General features: G+C 47.9%; 1 protein-coding gene across 4 annotated transcripts in view; it reads left to right on the plus strand.

Annotated features, from left to right (window-relative positions):
- LOC109901178 (adhesion G protein-coupled receptor B1-like) overlaps positions 1–4,631 on the plus strand; it is a 28,885-nt gene extending 24,254 nt beyond the window's left edge. For all 4 annotated transcript variants that reach the window (XM_031787436.1, XM_031787443.1, XM_031787452.1 and 1 more), the window contains 4 exons: positions 900–1,567; positions 2,381–2,416; positions 2,822–2,980; positions 4,175–4,631. In XM_031787436.1, coding sequence (XP_031643296.1) covers positions 900–1,567; positions 2,381–2,416; positions 2,822–2,980; positions 4,175–4,369 — 1,058 coding nt within the window. In that variant the 3' untranslated portion in view covers positions 4,370–4,631. The remainder of the gene's footprint in view (positions 1–899; positions 1,568–2,380; positions 2,417–2,821; positions 2,981–4,174) is intronic.
- The last annotated feature ends 7,027 nt before the right edge of the window (positions 4,632–11,658 follow it).

The raw sequence follows: 11,658 nt of genomic DNA on the forward strand, positions 1-11,658 counted from the left end.
TTTCCCTGTCTGCTGTACGCGTATTGTGTTTTAGCAGCACCCTCCCATTCCACAGCAGCCGCCCCTTATGAAGCACAAAACACTGTTTTGACATGAGATGCACCACATTACTGCAGCATAACGCAATTTAGCCATTTGGCAATAGGGCGATGGTGTGCGAACGAGTGCGGAGCAGTAATATGTGGATAAATAGTGTTGTCTGAGTCTCCCACATCTTCCCCCACATCCACCGGCAGGCGGGCCGGCCGTGCTATAATTATGTACCGACCAACAGTGCAGCATCAGATAGAGGCTCTCCTCTGGTGTCCGTTGGGAGCGGACGGAAATCTGATTATCTCCCGAGAGGATATCAGGAAAAGCATCTGGAGCAGAAACGCCATTGAGACGCGAGACACAGCAGACAAGCCCACTGAAGGGGGAGATGGAATATAAGAGGAGTGAAATGACTTTTTCTTTGTGTGAGTGTGTGTGGAGCGGTGGGGACTGGAGAGTGATTGTAAGATATTTTCTCATGCTGACAGGAAGTTGTCTGATGCTGTTGTCTAGCCCTGTGCTCAATAGTGAGATGCACACCACAGCAAGCCAGCAGTTGCAGTGAAACGGTCACAGCGTAGTCTTCAAGCTAATGTTCAGAAGTTCAAGGAAGGCAGTGTAGTCACTAGTTCATTCAACAGTGGGAAGGTTTGCACTCATTCTATAGCATGTCCAAGTCTGGGCATCTTGAAAGTCACCCTCTCTTTATCTCTGAGTTTTGCGTCCTCTCAAATCTCTCTCTCTCTCTGTTGCCCTCCCTCCCTCCCTCCCTCCCTCCCTCCCTCCCTCCCTCCCTCCCTCCCTCCCTCCCTCCCTCCCTCCCTCCCTCCCTCCCTCCCTCCCTCCCTCCCTCCCTCCCTCCCCAGGTACTCTGAAGCGTTCCTCTCTCCAGGGTGATGAGAAGCCATCCTCCCAGCCCCTGACCCTTCAGAAGGGCTCTAACTTCAACACCATGCCTGCCAGCATGGCCAAGGTCCACCTCCAGAATGTGGCAGACTACCCCAGTCATACTCTCACCCTGCGCAGGGAGAAGGGTGGCGCCACCAAGGGCATCAGCACCGAGCTGCCGGGAGCCAAGTCCATCTACATCTGTGACGGGGAGCTCTTTAAACAGCTGGACGGGGAGCTGTCTCCACAGGGGACAGGGGAGGCCGGGGGGCCTGAGGGCACAGGGTACATCATCCTGCCTAACAACAACAACACTGGCACCCTGGGGCGGCCCGGAAAGGGCAGCAAGGAGGACACGACGGCCAAGTACAACATCAGCATCGAGCAGCAGATGCCCCAGACCAGGCTCATCCACCTGGCCAACTCGGCGGGGGTGGAGGGCGTCCCAGGTTTCGCGCTGAAGAGCCTGCCTGCAGACCTGGTCAGTGTCTCCTGCTCAGAGAGGGAGTCGCCCGTCCACAACATGCAGAACGTCTCCGGAGAATCCCACATGACCAACAGCATGTGTGAACAGGGTGATTCTGGGAACTCTGGAATGATGTCCAAGAGCGAGACCGTGTCCACGCTCTCCATGAGCTCCCTGGAGGTGAGACACACACACACACACAACCGCATGTTTTCACCATATGACTTGGGAAGGAGATGGGACAGCTTGATCAAAGAACATATCAGAAACTAACCAGTGCCCTTTACTGTCAATATGTGGTGGTACTGTATTCATGGCGTAGGGTTTCTGTTGAGATATCTTTATAGTCGCTATCCTTTTCTGTGTGGTAACAGCACTGCAGTGGCAACATGTACGGAAATATCCCTATCTCGCCTGGCTCGACAGAACACCTAGATCTTTAAAAAGGTCAGGTTTTAGTATTCTCTCCTTGACTGGGCCAGTCCAGTAGGGGAGCTCAAACTCAGACTGCTACACAGCACACACCCACGCACAGCTAGTCGTGCCAAGCCAGCCAGTCAGATAGGCAGCCAGTCAGATAGGCAACCAGTCAGACCTCTCAGCCTGCTGGTGTCTTTTCACCTCAGGGCCAAACTCGCTCCCCTCCCAAAATGCTGTTCATGCAAGGTCGCAGCTGCCAGGGCAACCAACAACCAAGCAGCCTGAAGGTCAAGCCTTTCTTTTTCTGCTCGCTAACAAAGGTCACGCGATCACAAGCTGTTTACTGCGAGGATTCACGCCAATGGGGTCAGGATTAAGCAACATGGACACTCAGTTTGTCATGAGTCACTGTTTCCACTGAGAAACTGTCTCAGTCTTTTTAACTGATTTGAAACTAACAGTGAAACAGTGAAATGCTGAGGAAGACATCACCATTTTGTCTAGTCAGACTCACACAGCATAATGATGATAGCAGAATGTATCTTTTAATCTTTCCCTCTTGTCTTTCTCCAGAGACGAAAATCTCGCTATGCGGAGCTGGACTTTGAGGTAATTTCAGACTTCTGCATTTCTTCTGAAATAATGTCTTGACGGTTTGACAAACTGTCTCTAATGTCTCAATTCTGCTTCCAAAAATCCACTAGAATTGAAATAATCCCCTTTTCTTTACAATTATGGTGCATGGGACTGCATAGCAGATCATATACAGTACTCTATCTAAGCTTTGTAGACATCTCTGGTGGATGGGAGCTAAATTAAGGATTTTCCTTTGATGGTAGTTTTATGTGGTTGGTCCGTGTAGAAGATTTTGCACAAGCTATGTTGTTGTTTAAGGAGGATTGATGTTTTTTTCTCTGTTCATACCAAAGTATTACCATGGTATATAACACACTGTGTAGATGTTGATGGTGGATAAATGGGTGGTTGGTTTTCCTGTGTGATTGTCCCATGTAGAAGATCATGCACACACGGAAGCGTCACCAGGACATGTTCCAGGACCTGAACAGGAAGATCCACAGTGCAGACCAGGACAGGGCGTCTCCGCCTGGCGATGGGAAGGCAGGGAAGAGGTGGAGTGTGTCCTCAGCAGGCAGCGACAAGACCATCATGAGTGTACGAAACTCTTGTCTCTCACTCTTATCTCTTTCCCTCTCTGTCTTACTCCCTCTCTCTTTCTTCCCCTTCTCCACCTCTTCTCTCTACCTCTACCTCTCTCTTCCCCTTCTCTACCTCTACCTCTCTCTTCCCCTTCTCTACCTCTACCTCTCTCTTCCCCTTCTCTACCCTCTACCTCTAACTCTCTCTTCTCCTTCTCTACCTCTACCTCTACCTCTCTCTTCCCCTTCTCTACCTCTACCTCTACCTCTCTCTTCCCCTTCTCTACCTCTACCTCTCTCTTCCCCTTCTCTACCTCTCTCTTCCCCTTCTCTACCTCTACCTCTCTCTTTCCCTTCTCTAACCTCTACCTCTCTCTTCCTTCTCTACCTCTCTCTTCCCTTCTCTACCTCTCTCTTCCCTTCTCTACCTCTCTCTTCCCCTTCTCTACCTCTCTCTTCCCCTTCTCTACCTCTCTCTTCCCTTCTCACCTCTCTTCCCCTTCTCTACCTCTCTCTTCCCCTTCTCTACCTCTACCTCTCTCTTCCCCTTCTCTACCTCTCTCTTCCCCTTCTCTACCTCTCTCTTCCCCTTCTCTACCTCTCTCTTCCCCTTCTCTACCCCTCTCTTCCCCTTCTCTACCTCTCTTCCCCTTCTCTACCCCTCTCTTCCCCTTCTCTACCTCTCTCTTCCCCTTCTCTACCTCTCTCTTCCCCTTCTCTACCTCTCTCTTCCCCTTCTCTACTCTCTCTTCCCCATCTCTACCTCTCTCTTCCCCTTCTCTACCTCTACCTCTCTCTTCCCTTCTCTACCTCTCTCTTCCCCTTCTCTACCTCTCTCTTCCCCTTCTCTACCTCTCTCTTCCCTTCTCTACCCTCTCTTCCCCTTCTCTACCTCTCTTCCCCTTCTCTACCCCTCTCTTCCCCTTCTCTACCTCTCTCTTCCCCTTCTCTACCTCTCTCTTCCCCTTCTCTACCTCTCTCTTCCCCTTCTCTACCTCTCTCTTCCCCTTCTCTACCTCTCTCTTCCCCATCTCTTCCCCATCTCTACACCTCTCTCTCTCTCTCTCTCTCTCTGTCTGTCTCCTCTCTGTCTGTCTCCTCTCTGTCTGTCTCCTCTCTCTCTCTGTCTGCATGTCTCTTGCCCTTTGAGGATTTGGTCTGTTCTCTGGTTCACCTATTCTCCTCTCCTGCCCCTCCCTCTATCCAACAGGACAAGCAGCAGACACCCAGTAAGAGGGCCTGGGAGGGTATCAGGAAGACCCAATCTCCCCCGTCGTGGATGAGGAAGGACCTGGAGCCCTTGGCGGCCTCTCCCCTGGAGCTGCAGAACGTGGAGTGGGAGAAGGCCAGCGCCACCATCCCTCTGGTGGGACAGGAGCTCATGGACCTGCAGACAGAGGTGTGAGACTGAGACAGAGAGACAGACGGAGAGAGAGCAGCCAACCCTGTCCCCCAGCCCAGCTCTCAGACAGACAGACAGACAGACAGACACCTTCCCTTCCCGCAGCTCCACGTCTCAATCTCACTCTAAGAACCAACGACCAAATGATCAATGACCAACGAAACGGGCAGGGGTGAGTGAGAGTGAGTGAGTGAGTGAGTGAGTGAGTGAGAGTGAGTGAGAGAGAGTGAGAGAGAGTGAGAGAGAGTGAGAGAGAGAGAGAGAGAGAGAGAGAGAGAGAGAGAGAGAGAGAGAGAGAGAGAGAGAGAGAGAGAGAGAGAGAGAGAGAGGAGAGAGAGAGAGAGAGAGAGAGAGAGAGAGAGAGAGAGAGAGAGAGAGAGAGAGAGAGAGAGAGAGAGAGAGAGAGAGAGAGAGAGAGAGAGAGAGAGAGAGAGAGAGAGAGAGAGAGAGAGAGAGAGAGAACAATTGCCTGTTAAATGGGGGGGAAGAGAACAGGTTTGCAGTGCATTTTGTTATATTTTCTTATTGCTGCTGGAATCAGTTTTTTGTTTACTATGTCAGACAGTCATATATCTGGTCTGTTATTATCCACATTATTACTTCACTGGACACATACTTGAGTCCCTCTCTCCTCCTGGTAGATCTCTGTGGATGGTTAGCCAGTTTGGTTAGTTGGGTGGTGTAGGTAGTGTAGGTTAAAAGGACAGACTGCAACTACCTATGGACTCTTCACCAGCCTGCTAACAGATCACCTGGACCAGCCATACAGTTCATGTTCCAACCAAGCCTTTAGGCAATGGACCTGGTCTGGACAAGACCTTCACCCAACATACAGTACATGTTCCAACCAAACTACATGTCCAGTACATGTCCCAAACACGCCTAGGCAGTGGAGGAGGCAGACTGCTGGACCATAACCATGTGCCTCTCCATGCCAACTAAGAGCCCCCCCCCCCCACCCTCCACTGCACTGTCAGACAGAGTCCACACCCCCTTGACAGGAAGGGAGCAGATCGATGACATCAGCCAGCCAAAAGGGAGGAAAACCCTTCCATTGGTGGGTACCATAGTGACATCAGCATAGACCAACAAGAATGAGATATCTCATTTGCGGATGCCCTTAATGACATGACTGAAAGCCAAGATGGCCATATCTCATTGGTGGAAGCCTCTATGACCTCAGCAGAAGCCAAGGAGACACTGTTTTGATTGGTTGACTGATTGCTTGATGTACGAGCAGGCTTGGTACATTTGTGGCAAATTTAATTCTGCTTGTTCGGCAAATGCAGGTGGTAAAAAATGAAGGACACTCATGTCACAAAGTATATAAAGAATTATGCTTAATATTGACAATGGAAATGAATAAATATAAAAAATATATATGATAAATACTGTATAGGACATGACAGAGGTTGTGACTGCAGTATGGGGTTAGGATTAGTTGCACACAGAGAAAGCACAAGGCTCTTTTGGAGTCCTGTTGTACAGCAATGTAATTACTTCAACAAAGTTCTACAGAATGAATTTTAGCCTATAAATATCTTTCTTACTGTGCTTGGGGATTATTGTTGTCATTATTATAATTATGACCATGATTATTCAGATTACATCTGCGTCCGAAATGGCATCATATTCCCTATGTAGTGCACTGCTTTTGACCAGGTCAAATGACAGGAATAAAAAGTAGTGCGCTATATAGGGAATAGGGTGCCATTTCGGACACATCTTATGATTCCCCTCCCATCCTTTTCAGGGTACTGGAATATGAGTGTTCTGTAACTCCATGTAACAGTGTGTGTTTTGGTATCACTGACTGTCACTCCCTCCTCAGATCTGTACCTGTCTGACATGAACCCTGACCTCTGTCCCCTGACCTTTAACCTCCACCGCCCCCTCCTTTTTAGTTCACTGGGGTTGACTCTTTGTTAATGTACAGTTTTCAGAGCACAAAATGAATGTGTCATATTTCTAATAAAAATATATCTATATAATAAACTATCTGTTGTCCTGGTGCATTTGTACTGCCAATATACAATTCCATATGTCAGCATCGCACCCTCCCCCAAAAGTCATCTCCCTATTCCCCTATCGTTTTTGTACTGTATGTTTTAAAAATATTCCATAAATTTACTTGGAAAATGTTTTTCCCATAATGTATATGTCAAAGCACAAGGCATCCGACCCAATTACCTGGAGGATGATTGAGGGCTCGAACTGTGTGTTTGTGTGCGTGTTTATGTGTGTGTGTGTGCACGTTCGTCCATGTGTGTGTGCTCATGCTTCCGCTTGTGTGTGAGATTAGAAATGGGAAGGCGTGTGGCTGTAATGACCTAAGCATTATTTACAGCCCCTGAACAGACACCCAATCTGGACAGCAAGACGCTCGCTCGGCTAATAAAGATTTAACTGCTCGTAAAATAGCCCAGGCAAATAAAAATGATGTGTGTTATTATTAGATTTAAGGAATATATCAACGGTGGAGGCACTAAGGTTCAGAGTGCTGAGGAAATACTATCCAGCACAAACAGAGGATATTACTCCATGTCACTGCTAAATGTCCTCTCCCTAATTATTGGGCTATCATTTATTCATTCATTTATTCACAATGGATCAACTTCAGACATTTTAAGTGCGGCAAATCCAATGGAAAGGGTTTTAGGGGCCTACTGTACAATACAGGAATGTTTAAAAGGTATGCTGGACTGCTGGACTATCCACAAGTTATCTCTTAGGAAAATAAGGAGTTGCATCAAACTATAAACACAAAAGTCATTAACATTTGACCTGATCTGCTATAAGTACTTTGGACAGGCTTTATCAATCTAAATGTTACCAAGGAACAGAGGCCCAGAACCCAGGTGGTGTAGGAGTTGTTCCCCTCTATGCAGAGGTTTGTTCTCCAACCCCTACACTCCCTACATCCTCCACTTCTCCACTCAGATCGAGGAGGCCAGCGGCACAATGGACCAAACTCACTGAAACACTAAAGAACAGCATCTGGCCTTCCACACACAGACAACAAACCACTGGGCATTGTTCCGCTCCCTGATTCTCTTCTGTTTTAGCTTGGTGTTTAAAAAAGTATATTTAGAGTGAGACTCTTCATCTGGAATCTGGAGTTGTCTCCCTCCTCCCCCGTGGCACAGATGACGTTTTATTTGTGTTTTTCAGAACAGGGAATGTATGCGCAGCAGTGTCACAGGGACTCAGAGAGAAGCTGGCACTGATTTAGGCTGCCAGGGTTCAACAGCCATCCTACCGCAAAGCCCTTGGCTGGGTGTGTGTGTGCGCACATGCATGTATGTTACACACTGACTCACCTTCCTCTCTCCTCTCATCTCCTCTCTCATTCACAGACAAGCCAACCTTTCTTCTTACGTAACCACCCAACCAGTCCTGGTTCAAAGTCCAGTGAACAGGTTCTCTAAGTATTACAACCCCTACAAATGACTCTGCTAGACCTTCGCTGGTCCCTTATACACATTAGAATGCCTCCAACGATCCAGCGTGAGCCACAGTCTTGTTAGAGCCCTATAGTACCCATCATTAGCATCCATCCATAGATATTAGCCTCACATTGTACTTTAGGCAATCAGCAGACATTAGGTTCAAATTAAGACTCATTATGAAAGAGACTGTCATTAGGTTTAATGAGGATCAAATGACAGGAGTTAACACTGGCCGCCTATGGACTCTCAGAGTGCTCCATCCTCACTGAGGCCAGCGGAAAAGCTACAGGAGAGAGTGATTAGAAGAGCTGGAGGAGAGGAGAGAGGGAATGGAAGAGCTAGAGGAGAGAAGAGGAGAGAGGGAGTAAACCTTCAAGCTGCATACTGGACCCTATTCCAACTAAACTACTGAAAGAGCTGCTTCCTGTGCTTGACCCTCCTATGTTGAACATAATAAACGGCTCTCTATCCACCGGATGTGTACCAAACTCACTAAAAGTGGCAGTAATAAAGCCTCTCTTGAAAAAGCCAAACCTTGACCGAGAAAATATGAAAAACTATTGGCCTATATCGAATCTCCCATTCATCTCAAAATGTTTTGAAAAAGCTGTTGCGCAGCAACTCACTGCCTTCCTGAAGACAAACAAAATGCTTCGGTCTGGTTTTAGACCCCATCATAGCACTGAGACTGCACTTGTGAAGGTGGTAAATGACCTTTTAATGGCATCAGACCGAGGCTCTGCATCTGTCCTCGTGCTCCTAGACCTTAGTGCTGCTTTTGATACCATCGATCACCACTTTCTTTTGGAGAGATTGGAAACCCAAATTGGTCTACATGGACAAGTTCTGGCCTGGTTTAGATCTTATCTGTCGGAAAGATATCAGTTTGTCTCTGTGGATGGTATGTCCTCTGACAAATCAACTGTAAATTTCGGTGTTCCTCAAGGTTCCGTTTTAGGACCACTATTGTTTTCACTATATATTTTACCTCTTGGGGATGTCATTCGAAAACATAATGTTAACTTTCACTGCTATGCGGATGACACACAACTGTACATTTCAATGAAACATGGTGAAGCCCCAAAATTGCCCTCGCTAGAAGCATGTGTTTCAGACATAAGGAAGTGGATGGCTGCAAACTTTCTAGTTTTAAACTTGGACAAAACAGATATGCTTCTTCTAGGTCCCAAGAAAGTTAGTGTCCCAAGAAACAAAGAGATCTTCTGTTGAATCTGACAATTAATCGTAATGGTTGAACAGTCATCTCAAATAAAACTGTGAAGGACCTCGGCGTTACTCTGGACCCTGATCTCTCTTTTGAAGAACATATCAAGACTGTTTCAAGGACAGATTACGTAACATTGCAAAAATCAGAAACTTTCAGTCCAAAAATGATGCAGAAAAATGAATCCATGCTTTTGTCACTTCTAGGTTAGACTACTGCAATGCTCTACTTTCCGGCTACCCGGATAAAGCACTAAATAAACTTCAGTTAGTGCTAAATACGGCTGCTAGAATCCTGACTAGAACCAAAAAATGTGATCATATTACTCCAGTGCTAGCCTCCCTACACTGGCTTCCTGTCAAGGCAAGGGCTGATTTCAAGGTCTTACTGCTAACCTACAAAGCATTACATGGGCTTGCTCCTACCTATCTCTCTAATTTGGTCCTGCCGTACATACCTACACGCAGGCCTCCTAATTGTCCCTAGAATTTCTAAGCAAAAAGCTGGAGGCAGGGCTTTCTCATATAGAGCTCCATTGTTATGGAATGGTCTGCCTACCCATGTGAGAGACGCAAACTCAGTCTCAACCTTTAAGTCTTTACTGAAGACTCATCTCTTCAGTGGGTCATATGATTGAGTGTAGTCTGGCCCAGGAGTGTGAAGGTGAACGGAAAGGCTCTGGAGCAACGAACCGCCCTTGCTGTCTCTGCCTGGCCGTTTCCCCTCTTTCCACTGGGATTCTCTGCCTCTAACCCTATTACAGGGGCTGAGTCACTGGCTTACTGGGGCTCTTTCATACCGTCCCTAGGAGGGGTGCGTCACTTGAGTGGGTTGAGTCACTGATGTGATCTTCCTGTCTGGGTTGGCGCCCCCCCTTGGGTTGTGCCGTGGCGGAGATCTTTGTGGGCTATACTCGGCCTTGTCTCAGCATGGTAAGTTGGTGGTTGAAGATATCCCTCTAGTGGTGTGGGGGCTGTGCTTTGGCAAAGTGGGTGGGGTTATATCCTTCCTGTTTGGCCCTGTCTGGGGGTGTCATCTGATGGGGCCACAGTGTCTCCTGACCCCTCCTGTCTCAGCCTCCAGTATTTATGCTGCAGTAGTTTATGTGTCGGGGGGCTAGGGTCAGTTTGTTATATCTGGAGTACTTCTCCTGTCGTATCCGGTGTCCTGTGTGAATTTAAGTATGCTCTCTCTAATTCTCTCTTTCTCTCTTTCTTTCTCTCCCTCGGAGGACCTGAGCCCTAGGACCATGACTCAGGACTACCTGACATAATGACTCCTTGCTGTCCCCAGTCCACCTGGCAGTGCTGCTGCTCCAGTTTCAACTGTTCTGCCTGTGATTATTATTATTTGACCATGCTGGTCATTTATGAGCATTTGAACGTCTTGGCCATGTTCTGTTATAATCTCCACCCGGCACAGCCAGAAGAGGACTGGCCACCCCACATAGCCTGGTTCCTCTCTAGGTTTCTTCCTACGTTTTGGCCATTCTAGGGAGTTTTTCCTAGCCACCGTGCTTCTACACCTGCATTGCTTGCTGTTTGGGGTTTAAGGCTGGGTTTTTGTACAGCACTTTGAGATATCAGCTGATGTACGAAGGGCTATATAAACACATTTGATTTGATTTGATTTGAGTAGAAGAGCTGGAGGAGAGAGGGAATGGAAGAGCTGAAGGAGAGGAGAGAGAGAGTAGAAGAGCTGGAGAAGAGGAGAGGAGAGAGGGAGTAGAAGAGCTGGAGAAGAGGAGAGGAGAGAGGGAGTAGAAGAGCTGGAGGAGAGGAGAGAGGGAGTAGAAGAGCTTGAGGAGAGGAGAGATGGAGTAGAAGAGCTGGAGGAGAGGAGAGGAGAGAGGGAGATGAAGCGCTGGAGGAGAGGAGATAGGGAGTAGAGGAGCTGGAGGAGAGGAGAGATGGAGTAGAAGAGCTGAAGGAGAGGAGAGGAGAGAGGGAGTACAAGACCTGGAGGAGAGGAGAGATGGAGTAGAAGAGCTGGAGGAGAGGAGAGGAGAGAGTGAGATGAAGAGCTGGAGGAGAGGAGATAGGGAGTAGAAGAGCTGGAGGAGAGAAGTGAGGGAATGGAATAGCTGGAGGAGAGGAGAGAGGGAGTAGAAGTGCTGGAGGAGAGGAGAGAGAGAGAGAATGGAAGAGCTGGAGGAGCGGAGATAGGGAATGGAAGAGCTGGAGGAGAGGAGAGAGAGAATGGAAGAGCTGGAGGAGAGGAGAGGGGGAATGGAAGAGCTGGAGGAGAGGAGAGAGAGATAATGGAAGAGCTGGAGGAGAGGAGAGAGAGAGAGAGAATGGAAGAGCTGGAGGAGAGGAGAGAGGGAATGCTTCATTTTTTCATGACCTCGAAATTTCCCTCTTCCCCCTCTTCACCCTCTTCACCATTTGTGCCCTCTTCCGCCCTCTCCCTCCTCTCTTTACCTATATTTTGCTCATCTCTCTCTCCCCCATTACAAGCATTACAAGCCTGTCTATGCTGCCTCCCTAAAGCTCATTGGAGGGGAACACATTCTCCAAACTCAACACTAACTCAGCTGAAGAGAATATATATATAATCAAACAGTGTTGTATATCAAATAAATAATTAAATTAACATAAACCCCCTGGCATTGTCTC

This window comes from Oncorhynchus kisutch, linkage group LG2 (assembly GCF_002021735.2).
Source record: "Oncorhynchus kisutch isolate 150728-3 linkage group LG2, Okis_V2, whole genome shotgun sequence".
Taxonomy (NCBI): Eukaryota; Metazoa; Chordata; class Actinopteri; order Salmoniformes; family Salmonidae; genus Oncorhynchus; species Oncorhynchus kisutch.